The following is a 12,072-nucleotide window of genomic DNA, read 5'->3' as shown; positions in this document are numbered from 1 at the left end:
CCCTGTCCAGTGGCACTGGTCCTGCGCTCGCACACTTGAATGTCGCAGCGGTATCTGACTGCTGTGAACCTTTCCGAAAGCTCACTCTCAGGGGTAGCATTTATCTTGCTGCAGACAGGGACAGAGGGGTCACAGAGTAGGCCCTGACCCCGGGACCGGGCTGTCGTGGAGTTAGGAAGAAGTTGGTGTGACACCCGACCACAGCAGTGTGATTTGGAGAAACCAGCTGGCTGAGTGGAGAGGATTCTGCACTCTGCCCACTGTGGAGGGCGAGGCGGGGGACAGCGGCACCGATGGCACAGGACACGGGGGGCGGGCAGAGAGGCTTGGGTCAGGAGGTCTTGAAGGGATGGCTTGGGCCACGTGGGGGTCAGGATGAGCTGAGAGCCTGCCCCCGGATAAAGGGAGTGCCCGTGCTTGACACCTGCTGGGACTACAGACCCAGTGTCTCCAGATCTTCTGAGTTTGCAGGAGGAGCCAGAATTCTCAATTTTTTATATGAAAGTTCCTGTATTTAAAAGATGGTGATGAATTCAAAACCTTGAAAGCCCAGTATAGACCAAACCAGTGCACGTGTGTGGTTTCCCTCTGGGCGACTGTGGCTGGCGTTTGGATCTTATGGAAGGGGTTTTGGCCTTGAGCAGAGGCAGGCGCTGGGGAGAAGGGCCATTTTCATTTCAGCCTTGGCAAGCATCAAGGTTGGCTGGCGCCAGTGCAGGACCTGTTCAGAGGTCCTTGTCATTAGGACCCTCTTGAACCCTCGATTGTGGGGACTGACACCCACCACATTATGCAGGAATGAGTGCAGTGGCTGCGTGGCCACCTCTGGTTTGACTATCTGCTGTGGCTGCAGGCCTGCGTTCACTGGAGCCGCCATTTGCCAGGGGGCCAGCAATGAGCTCTGCTCGGCCCGCCATCTGCTGAGCCTTCCTGGAAGGGAACCACATTGCGTGCATTAAGCTTGGAGGGGGGACCTCAGTGTGTCCTCCCGGGGTTTTGTTGGGGAGACGTAGTCCCAGTGCGTCTTCTGGGCTGGGGCTCCTTGACCAGCTCTGTTTGACGCTCTCTGAGGTTTTGGCATCTCCCTCTGAGAGAGGAGAGTGGAGGTGGTTCTCGTTCCCAGCAGAGGCCAGCTTGCTTGTGTTCCTGGCCGCCTCCCTGAGAGCGTGACGGGGCTGGCCCCTTCTCAGGGTTCAGGCTCCTGCTCAGGCGTCCTCATCTCAGAGGCTGCTTCTCTGACTACCCAGTACCAACCAGCAGGCTTCTCCGGCTCCTTCCAGTCTGCTCCTCCGCCTGATTTTCATGATGGCACCTGCCCCCGTCCATGATTACCTGTTTCTCGTTTCCTCCTTCGTTGTCAGTCTTCCCCACTGTGTTGAACATTTCCATGGCATACACTGAGGAGGGGAGACAGGTAGATTGTTAATAGATATGACCAGTTTCACCCCAAAATAGATTGTTCCCATTTATATTCCAGCCGATAGCGTGTTATGACAGGGCCCATTTGGCGGAGACACTGGGTGATATCAGTCTGCGGAATTTCTGTTGTTGCAATAGTGATAAAAGTGGCTTATTTTGCATTTCTTTGATTACTCACAAAGTTGAGCATCTTTTCTAATGTTAACTGGCCTTTTGTGTTTCTACTATAAGTTGTTGACTTTTAGAAAGATTGATAAACGGGGCAGGGCGGGGGGGGGGGCGTGAGGGGGGGGGAAGTTCTCAGGAAAGATGGGTCATCTGGCCCGTGTTCTAGTCGCACACAGAATCTAAAGGAGTCAGACTCAGCGGGAAGAAGCCGCTACTGAGAGCGTGTTTGTAAGTTCTCATAGTGTCTGAATATAGGAATGTCCAATAAGCGCCTCTGGAAGCCTCTGAGGGCGGTGGCATGAAGGGCAGACCCCCCCCCCCGTTAGGTCCCCAGGGGACCCCACAGGCCCGCACTGAGCAGTTGACCTTTCCGCAGCAGGAACAGCGCTCTGTGTCTTCACCGTGACCGCCGAGTGCTCGAAACTGTGGCGGACACGGAGGGAAGGCGGGGAACTGGACGTATTAATTTCTGTTGAGCTTAAATCGAAACGGCTGCCTGTGGCGAGGAGCGGCGGTGCTGGTCCTCGTGGCCCCGGATACCGTCGGTGTTCACGTCTCTGTGCTGTGCTTTTCTCGCGTTAGGTACTGTCGTGGGTGTTGTTCTTTACACGGGCAGAGAGCTCCGGAGTGTCATGAACACCTCAAATCCTCGAAGTAAGGTGAGCTCGATGTTTGTTTGTTTTAAAGATTTTATTTATTTATTTGACAGAGAGAGCGTGGGATGGGGGAGGGTCAGAGGGAGAAGCACAGTCCCCACTGAGCAGGGAGCCCGATGCGGGATTCGATCCCGGGACTCCAGGATCATGACCTGAGCCGAAGGCAGTCGCTTAACCAACTGAGCCACCCAGGCCCCCAGAGGAGCTGGATTTAAAGGCAGGAACACCTCACGGTGTTATTTCATTCATGTAGACGTACTGTCTTCTCATGTGTCTGTGCACGTGTGCGCGTGTGCACACGCGTCCGTATAACACAGGAGCATGCGTTCCTGTGTATTTGTGGGAATTCATAAAATTTTTAAAGCTTTCAAGTTCAAACTGTTGAGCACATCCCGTGTGCTCTGCCTGGTGCCCCATCCTTCACAGGCGCCCCTCCCCCGTTTAATCCCCAACACCCCCACCCCAGCCAGGGAGCCTGGGTGCTTCCTTGGGCTCATGAGCTGAGCAGTGGCTGTGAGAAGCCCCATGTCTTCACGCTGCCCGGCAGGGAACGGGCGGGTTAAGATCCACCCCACAGGGGACACTGGCTGTGGCGTGGTGAGCGGGGTCTGCTCTGTGGCCTCCAGGTGGGCTCCGTTCTCACTCATTTCACACCACAACCCACCCTCCCAGCCCCACCCCTCCCCCACAGTTCAAGACTTAGCTAGAAACTGTACAATAACTTCCTCTGTCAACACCGCGAACGAGTGCGGTTTCCAGACCTTTGGTCATTGCCTCCTCATCGTCACGACTGTCCTGACAACTAGAAGGCCATTTATTCGATGCTTTAGCCTTGTGCTGGGCACGATTCTGTGAAGTTACAGCTTTGGCCTGCTGGTTCCGTTTTTTTTTTTTTTTTTTTCTTTTTTCTTTTTTTTTTGCAGACACGTTAAAGTAAATCTGTCATTATTCAAATCATCGCACTCATGAGTGTGGCTCTTAGCCATCAGGTCCCACCTGTGTGTGTGCCCTGAGCTGTCAGGCAGCCCTGAATCCATGTGTGGGGCAGTTCCAGGAGTCGGGGACCGAGCCCATTTTATAGGCCATGGCGTACATCACCCCACACGTAGCCCCCAATGCACCGTGACCTGTTTATGTGTTTCCGAGTCTAAGTGTTCTTGTTTGTTTGTTTTTTATTTTATTTGTTAAAGATTTTACTTATTTATTTGAGGGAGAGAAAGGGGGCATGAGTTGAGGGGGTGGGGTGGGGGGGTGGAAGTAGAGGGAGAAGCAGACCCTCCACTGCAGGGAGCCTGACACTGGGCTTGATCCCCGGACCCTGAGATCATGACTGAGCCGAAGGCAGACGCTTCACTGACTGAGCCACCCAGTGCCCCTAAGTCTTCTTGATTGTTAAAAAAATTAATGCAGTCAGAAATCCTTGAGGCCCCTTGGATGTGTGTTAGGAAGCCCAGCCCCTGGAGCCCAGTATTCTGAACCAAAGACGGAGGGACTGAAGGGTCCCACTGTCTCTCGCCTGGGGCGCAGGTGCTCCTGGAGAAGGACCAGTTCTCCAACTGGGCTCCGGGTGCACTGACTAAGCAAGGCTCCCCCTGCTGCTCCGTCCCACAGATCGGCCTGTTTGACCTGGAGGTGAACTGCCTGACCAAGATCCTCTTCGGCGCTCTGGTGGTGGTGTCGCTGGTCATGGTGGCCCTTCAGCACTTTGCTGGGCGCTGGTACCTCCAGATCATCCGCTTCCTCCTGCTGTTCTCCAACATCATCCCCATCAGGTGAGCAGAAAAGGAGCCAGGCCATTGTCCTCTTTTTCGCTTGTGGTCCCCTTGGAGACGACGATGGGGCGCAGTCGGGAACCTGAGTCCTGTTCTGGGCCCCAGCAGGGGAAGGGCGGTTCCTCCTTGAACCAGCCTTTCTTGAATCAGTCTTTGCTCAGAAGCCCTTGCCCTGCCTGCCCTGTGCCGGGGATGCCGCTTAGCGCCCGTCTCGTGGGCCGGCTCTGGAGCTTGGCGCTGGCTGCCGGGGGGGCTGTGTTGAGATGGATCCTGGGCTCGAGTCCACACTCAGAGGGAAATACTGGGACTAAGGAGCATTCGTGACACAGGCCAGCCGCTGGCTTGCCTTCCTTGGAGGCTGAATAAATGCTCTTAGAAGATAATACAAGGAATTGTCGTAGTAGGAGAAAACAAAGATTCACAGTGACCAGAGAATAAGATCAAAATCACCTCTAATCTCACAACTAAGTGATACGTGCTCTTAATATTTTGGCGTATATATCTTTCTAGCCTCTTTTCTATTTTAAAGGGAGAGTCTACCTTTTTTTTTTTTTTTTTTCTTAGAGCAATGTATTGTAAGTAACTCTGGACATCAGATATACTGGTGACTGGTACCCCGATGTGTTTTAGAACAGCCCTATTATATATTCTAGGTTTAACTGTTTAGCTCTGTATTTTTGGGGACTCGTTTCAACTGTCCCCCATAATTGATGTTTAGTAAATATTATTAAAATAAATCATTTTCCCCCCCGAAACTTCTAGTGCTTCTAATATTAAACTTGGTATTTTGCCTTGTAATTTGTCTTGCTCTTTTGGGTGTTTATGTCATCCCAGCTAGAATTCATGTTTTCCTAAGGATAGGGATTGTAGTTTTGGTACCGCAGTGTTCCTAGAACAGGGGCATTGGACCCCTCGCCAGTGTGGTCTGGATCTTGGTTTCAAAGAATAAGTACATCTGCTCTATCACCAGCAAAAAAAGTGTGAGGTAACGTTAAGTGACGTTGTAATCTTTAAAGCTCTGTCTACTGCGTGATTGAAAATTAGTGAGTTGACTCTTTCTACGGCCAATGACTAGCCAGGAAAATAGTGGGCAGTTTGATTAATTTATAGGAGTATGAATGAATGTGACAATTTTTAAAATTTTATTTTTTACAATAACATAATATCTCAAGATGAATAGAATACATATAATGGAATATTATTCAGCCTTAAAAAGGAATGAAATTCAGACACACAGTACAACGTCCCTGAAGACATTATGCTGAGTGTCATCAGCTGGTCCCAGAAGGTCACATGCTGTATGAGTCTTCTCGTGTGAGGTCCCCAGAGCAGTCAAGTTCAGAGAGACAGAAAGGAGAGTGGTGGGTGCCAGGGATTGGAGGAAGGGGAGAGTGGGGAGTTGTTTCATAGGCATGGGATTTCAGTTGGGGAAGATAGAATGTTCTGGAGAGGGATGGTGGTGATAGTTGCACAACAGTGTGATTAAACTTAATACCACTGAGCTGCACGCTTAATGGTTTCTCTCTCTCTTTTTAGAGATTTATTTAATTGCGAGAGAAAAAGCCTGTGGGGTGGGGAGAAGGGGGAGGAGGAGGAGCAGACTCGCTGCTGATCTGATACGGGTTTTTTTTTTTTTCTAAGATTTTAATTATTTGACAGAGAGACATAGCTAGAGAGAGGGAGCACAAGCAGGGGAGTGGGAGAAGCAGGCTCCCCACTGAGCAGAGAGCCCAATTTGGGGCTCAATCCCAGGATCCTGGGACCATGACCCGAGCTGAAGGCAGATGCTTAACCCACTGAGCCACCCACACACCCCGCTTTTCAGTATTTTAGAAGCATTTTAAACTTTCATTGTTTTATTTTAGTCCAAAATAACTTCGTGGTAGTGGTGATTTTTTTTCTGTGAGGTAGCTGAGAGATGACTTGTGGACTCTGTGGCTCCCGCCGCAAGGCTGTGCTGCCCCCGGGGAGGGGTTTCCAAATGTTACGGCCCCACTGATGGGGTTTAGAGTCATTTAGGGTCCTCGCCGTCTGCAGATAGAGACACAGGGAGCCTCACAGACATCCTGTTAACCTGTTTGCTCTGCTTTTCGGACTAGCCTGCGTGTGAACCTGGACATGGGCAAGATTGTGTACAGCTGGGTGATCCGGAGGGACTCGAAAATCCCCGGGACGGTGGTTCGTTCCAGCACCATCCCTGAGCAGCTGGGCAGGATTTCTTACTTACTCACGGACAAGACAGGTGAGCTGTTACCTGGAGCTTCCTGGGCTTCCCAGTGAGAGGAGGCGCTTGCATTCTCTTCCTGGAGATGTTAGAGATGGATGCTTGCTGCTGTTTTATTCTCTTCAGCTATTGAGGAATGTTGATTTTTTGTGTGATGATGCTGGTGACGATTGTCCTCACTGTCAAGCAGCAAAGCCTTACCTGGTACTAATTAGGCTCAAAGCACTTCTCGGGGTGCTCACAGAGGGTGGTCTAGTGAATCCTCAACCTCATCTTGTGAGGGAGGCATTTTTAGCCCCATTTTACAGATGAGGAAACGAGGCACGGGGAGGTTGACTGCCGTGTCAGAAGCACAGGGTGACCGAGCAGGCTTCAAGTCCTCAGAGCTGCACCCCAGAACACTGCCCTGCAATTTGCTTTCAGAGTGGCTAAGAGCAAGGACGGGGAGTGGGGACACCTGGGTTGAGCTTCCTCTCTACCACTTAGTGACCGTGGGACAAAAGCGAGTCTGTTGCAAAGATCTGGGGTGGCTCACCCCATCAGAGAAAAATGAGGTTTCAGGAAGGAACAGAACCAGAAAATTTCTGGATATGTCTGCTTCAGAGCCCCTGGGGTAGCCGCTGTAGGACTCCCTCAGTGGGGTGAACCTGACTCTGTCCGTCTTCTGTCCGTATATCCGTCTGCCCAGGGTTCAGATCCCTTCTGGACAGAATCCAGTGTAAGTCCTGTGCTACCGTCTGGGCTGCTGGAATGAGTCAGCCGCCCTGCCTGACCCTCCCTCTAGACCATCCCAGGGAATGAGGGTGATGGTTCCCCCTGTGGAAATCCAGGAAGGTACTTTGAAAAGAAAAGGAGTTCGATCCTGGACAGACCAGATAAACAGCGCAGACATCTCCTGAGCAGGGGCAGTGCTGAAACCAGGGCAGGGCGTAGAGTAGTAAACGCTCAGAAAACGGACAGCTGTCCCTCCTGTTCCTCGAAGCCCCAGGAGGTGGGCGGGGTTCCTCATGTGTCTTGTGTTGCAGGAACTCTCACCCAGAACGAGATGGTTTTCAAACGGCTGCACCTGGGCACCGTGGCCTATAGCCTTGACTCCATGGATGAAGTTCAGAGCCACATTTTCAGTGTTTATACCCAGGTAACGCCTTCTGCTTTGATACTGGAAACAATTCTTTTGCATCTACTGACGCCTGTATTGAAATAGGATTCCTGATACTGTCCCATTCACTCAGCTAACCAGTACCGTCCAATGGTTCTTGGTGTATTCCCAGAGCTGTGTAACTATCACCACTATCAGTTTTGTCTCATCCCCCCCAAAAGAGACCCCTGTCCCCAGTAGCCATTATTCCCTGTCCCTCCCCCATCACCTCTCCTTCCAAATCCAGGGCAACCATCAGTCCTTTATGTTTTGAATAAAATCACCCTTGAAATCACCTCTCCCCCTCCCCTGTGCCATCTTTCTCATTTCCAGAGTTACCCTGCTCTACTGAAATGCTTATGGATACTGGGAAAAACCTGAGAGAGACTTGTCTGCCAGTGACTAGTGCCAGAAATAGCTTTGGGCACCCGCGGGTCACTTTTACTTCCTTTCCCTGGTCAGGAGCCAAAGCAGCAGGCATGACTGATCTGCTCAGGAAAAACCGTCATCACCGGTGGGCTTCAGTTTCCCGTCCGGGTCAACTCTGTGACCACATGGAAGGGGTTAATTTATCGGAGGTGGCCTGCAGCTTCTCTGCTCCCGCATTTGTTTCCACGAGGTTTTTCAAAACTAGTCCTTTTTCAGAGAAAGGTATTACTGGAAAGCGTCCTCATATTCCTAAAAAGTTATACCTGTGGGTGGGCGCGCGCACACACACACACCCTTGGGTATACGACCTTGGCTACTCAGAATCGCTAGTGATGTTTTAAGAACAAAAACAAAAGGAAGGACGTTGACTTGGGCCTCATACGTGAGGGATTCTAACTCACTGTGATTAGGGCAGGGCTGGGCTGCTGTGTCTCAGAGGTAAGATGACACACGGGCAAACCCTTGGTAATTCTGAGATGCATCAGGGCTGATGGGCCAGCTGTGCATGGTGGCACTTGTCTGGACATGAGAATAGAGAGGCCATGTTTTGCTTAAATTTGTCAAAATAGATAATAATGTTGTTGTCAGAAGGCCAGTTAGAAATGCGAAGGGAGTATTTCCCAATACGGGGTAGAGGTAGAACTCCTGAATGCTTTGTGCCATGGTTACATGGGACGTTGAGTTTTCCGGAACATTCACTGGTAGGCACTCCTGGATTTCTAGGGTTATTTCCTGAGAATGGCAGAGCAGGGGATACAGTTTGGAAGTTGGAGTGAATTTTAAACAGAGGACAGTTAATTTGATCCACGTAAGTGAAACACCTGTAATTCTTCTAGGCTGCCTGTGTGGGCATTTGTGGCTTGTCTCCAGATGGATCCCTGGACTAGTTTTAAAGATGGACTCTAGGACTCTTAAAGACTCACGAGGACTTAGTTGGATGGGAAGGAAAAGCCACGTCCAGCCCCCTGTCCCTGTCCCTCTCTCTTGTCCCATCTCCCTCCATAGCGTTGGTGGTCTGTAGCTCTGTACTGGCCCCCATGTGTCACTCTCCAGATGGTCCCTCCTCCTCCTCCTTCCATCGCCCCCGCAGGTGCTAATGACCCCTGTCTCTGTCTACGGCCCCACCTGGAGCTCTAGACTTGAGACACTAGCGTGCTTGGCATGGCTGCTTACGGAGCCTAAGGACAGAGTCCCTATAGTCCTGACTTCCTTCCCATATTCCCACACCCCTGCTTCTTTTCCAGAGGTTCTTGTCCTAGGGAGTGCTACCCCTGCCTGCTACACTGCTCTCTCCCAGGATCTGAGAAATGCCCCTTCCTTCCCCATCCCTACCTGCCTTCAGCCATCAGTCCCAGGCCCTTGGTGAGGTCTGCTCCCACCTGATCATGTGTTTGGCCTTTTGTCTTCATCTCTTGTCACCTGCTAGGCCAAACCTGCCCTCTCCCATGCCTGGCTGTGCACACATCCCCCTGCCTCACACAGTCTCCCTGCTGCTCCTCTTGAACCCCTCCCGTGAGCACGGGGTGCCCCTTGTTCTGTTAACTCCATCTTGGGCCTGAGACCTCCGTGTGCTGCAGGCATGGCCTGCATCCCCACCCCTCCCTCCTGGCGTTCACCCTCTCCTCCACTTACTCCTTTGGCATGGGGGGCAGGGGGAGCTGCCTTGTTTCTGTGTCTTGGAACAGACTCTTCCCTCTGAACCGTTGAACCCACATGCCTTGTGGGCCCCACCCGAGGGGGTCCACTGTGTGGGTGGTCACGCTCACCAGCGCCTGGCTGAACCCCCCTCCCTCCAGCCCTCTCCTTGGCACTGCAGGGTGACTGGTGATTGTGGTGCCGCGCCCCGCCCCCCCGGCAGGAGACACCCCTTTGCCCACTGGGGTGGGGTTTTTAAGAGCTTGTGATATTTACAGAAACCATCCCTTCTCAGGGTATTTGCGTAGTTCAGCTTTTATGGTCCGTTTTTGCTTCAGCACAGATAAACACACTTTGTAAAGTATTAAAAGTCCCAGAAAGACATTTCTTACCGTGAGCACTACCCCAGCCCCCTGGCTTAGCGGAAGCTCATAAATTCACTTACCCACCCTGGCCTTGGAGTTAAAAATCGCTGAGCGTTACAGGTCAGGTTGTCTGGAGGCTGGCGTGAGCTCAGAGTTACGGTACCCACTCACCCCGCGAGGTGTGTGCGTTCTCCCACGCCATCCAAAGACCCTGCTGTGAACACGGGAATACTTTCGTGATGAGGCTTTCAAGGGCTCTTCCAGGTTTTTAAAACCGCTTTATGGATGTGTAGTTGATCTACCATAAAATGCGGCTCTGTTAAGTGTTCAAGTCGGTGACTTTTTTTTTTTTTTTAAAGATTTTATTTATTTATTTGACAGAGAGAGATCACAAGCAGGCAGAGAGGCAGGTAGAGAGAGAGGAAGGGAAGCAGGCTCCCCGGCTGAGCAGAGAGCCCGACGCGGGGCTCGATCCCAGCACCCTGAGATCATGACCTGAGCCGAAGGCAGCGGCTTAACCCACTGAGCCACCCAGGCGCCCCTTTTTTTTTAAGTAAATTTACAGAGCTGTGGAACCAGTGCCACAACCCCAGAAAGATCCCCTGAGCTTCCCACAGCCATTGACTTGACTTTAGAGTTTAATAATGGGATTTTAGGCCAGCGTTTCATGAAGTCCACCATCTGAAACTCCTGGGGCAGATCCCTTGGGATGGTCGGACCCTCTAGACCTACAGTTCTAACCAGTGAACCGGGTGATTCTGAAGTACAATAGCATTTGAAAGGCTCCCATGAACCTGAGGCTTGCCCTGTTTTCCAGAAAACCAGTGTCTCAATCTGCGGACTCCACAGCAGGGTTTGCAAGGTGACCTGTTGGAGAGATGGAAGAAGAGAGTAGGGCGTCTCTTTGCTCTGCATTTGTATTTTCAAACTTAAAGCAAAATTTAAATCTTAAATTTCGAGAGCATTGAGATCAAGCCAGGGACCCTTGGTCCATCCGTATGTCCGACGAGCGTCTTGAGGTGTCCTGTGGGAAGAGTGGCAGGAGTCAAGAATTCTGTGGAGGTTTATTTTTAGGACGTGGAAATGTAGATCGCAGGTGATGAGTGTCCGTGTGACCTGTTTGACGGACGTCATTTCACTAAATTAACCTCATAAAGAGGGGGCTTTAAAAAGATTTCTGTAGGGAGACTGCTGACTATTAATAAAAACCTAAATAAACTGTAAATGTCCAACACATTTTGAGGAAAAACCATGACAGGCTGAGGAGATAGGATGATTTTTTCCTTTGGCTTCTTTATTTACTAGTACATTAAAAAAAATTGAGCTACAGAGGTGTCTGGGTGGTGCCTCGGTTAAGAATCCAACTTTTCATTTTGGCTTGGGTTGTGATCTCGGGGTCATGAGATTGAGCCCCACGTTGAGTCCTGTGTGGGGCTGCACACTCAGCACAGAGTCCGCTGAAATTTCTCTCTCCCTCTGTCCCTCCCTCCTGCGCACGGCTTTGCTCTCAAATCAATAAGTAAATCTAAAAAAAATATATTTTTTAAAGATTTTATTTATTTATTTGACAGACAGAGATCACAAGCAGGCAGAGAGAGAGAGGAGAAAGCAGGCTTCCCGCAGAGCAGAAAGCCTGATGTGGGGCTCGATCCCAGGACCCTGGCATCATGACCTGAGCCGAAGGCAGAGGCTTATCCCACAAAGCCACCCAGGCGCCTCTAAAAATTTTTTTCTAAAATTGAGATATAATTGTCATGTGAGCTGTGCTGGGCCTCCCAGTGTTCAGTAGCGTCCTTTCCTTCTACCTTCTGGATGCCTGAGGTGCCCCCTCCCTCAGTTATGATAACCAGAAATATCTCTGGACACTGCCTGATGGGGGGGCGAAACCCTGGGTTATATGGGGTTCAGTTTCCGCAGACTGAAAAGTGTGGCCTTAGCGGTGCTCGTGATGTCTGTGAAGTAGTTAACATTGAGTTTATTCAATCGCGTAATCATCCCATAGCTCAGCTGACTCATTTGGAAGTAGAGGCTCGCAGCCCGAGTCTGGGGGTGGGGGGTGACCTGCGCGGGTAACGAGCTATGAGCTTTGAGCCTTCTTTGGGGGGCGAAGTGGGGCTTCCACGACCGTTCTTCCTCTTTGGTGGAACCGCATTTTTACCAGTTGCAACCTGTCCCCAGGGTCCGTTATTACGAACGCTCCTACGTGGAGATGTTTTAATTGCATTTAGGAAGAAAACGGGTATTTGTGGGGGATCGACCTTTAATT

The 12,072-nt window shown here is 51.0% G+C and overlaps 1 protein-coding gene across 5 annotated transcripts in view; it reads left to right on the top strand.

Annotated features, from left to right (window-relative positions):
* Positions 1–12,072, top strand: part of ATP9A (ATPase phospholipid transporting 9A (putative)) — a 132,645-nt gene that overhangs the window by 68,836 nt on the left and 51,737 nt on the right. For all 5 annotated transcript variants that reach the window (XM_047744960.1, XM_047744959.1, XM_047744964.1 and 2 more), the window contains 4 exons: positions 2,170–2,246; positions 3,855–4,015; positions 6,115–6,257; positions 7,265–7,377. In XM_047744960.1, coding sequence (XP_047600916.1) covers positions 2,170–2,246; positions 3,855–4,015; positions 6,115–6,257; positions 7,265–7,377 — 494 coding nt within the window. The remainder of the gene's footprint in view (positions 1–2,169; positions 2,247–3,854; positions 4,016–6,114; positions 6,258–7,264; positions 7,378–12,072) is intronic.

This window comes from Lutra lutra, chromosome 9 (assembly GCF_902655055.1).
Source record: "Lutra lutra chromosome 9, mLutLut1.2, whole genome shotgun sequence".
In the NCBI taxonomy this organism is placed as follows: Eukaryota; Metazoa; Chordata; class Mammalia; order Carnivora; family Mustelidae; genus Lutra; species Lutra lutra.
Note: the sequence above shows the minus strand (reverse complement) of the source record. Positions and strands in the feature narration are given on the sequence as shown.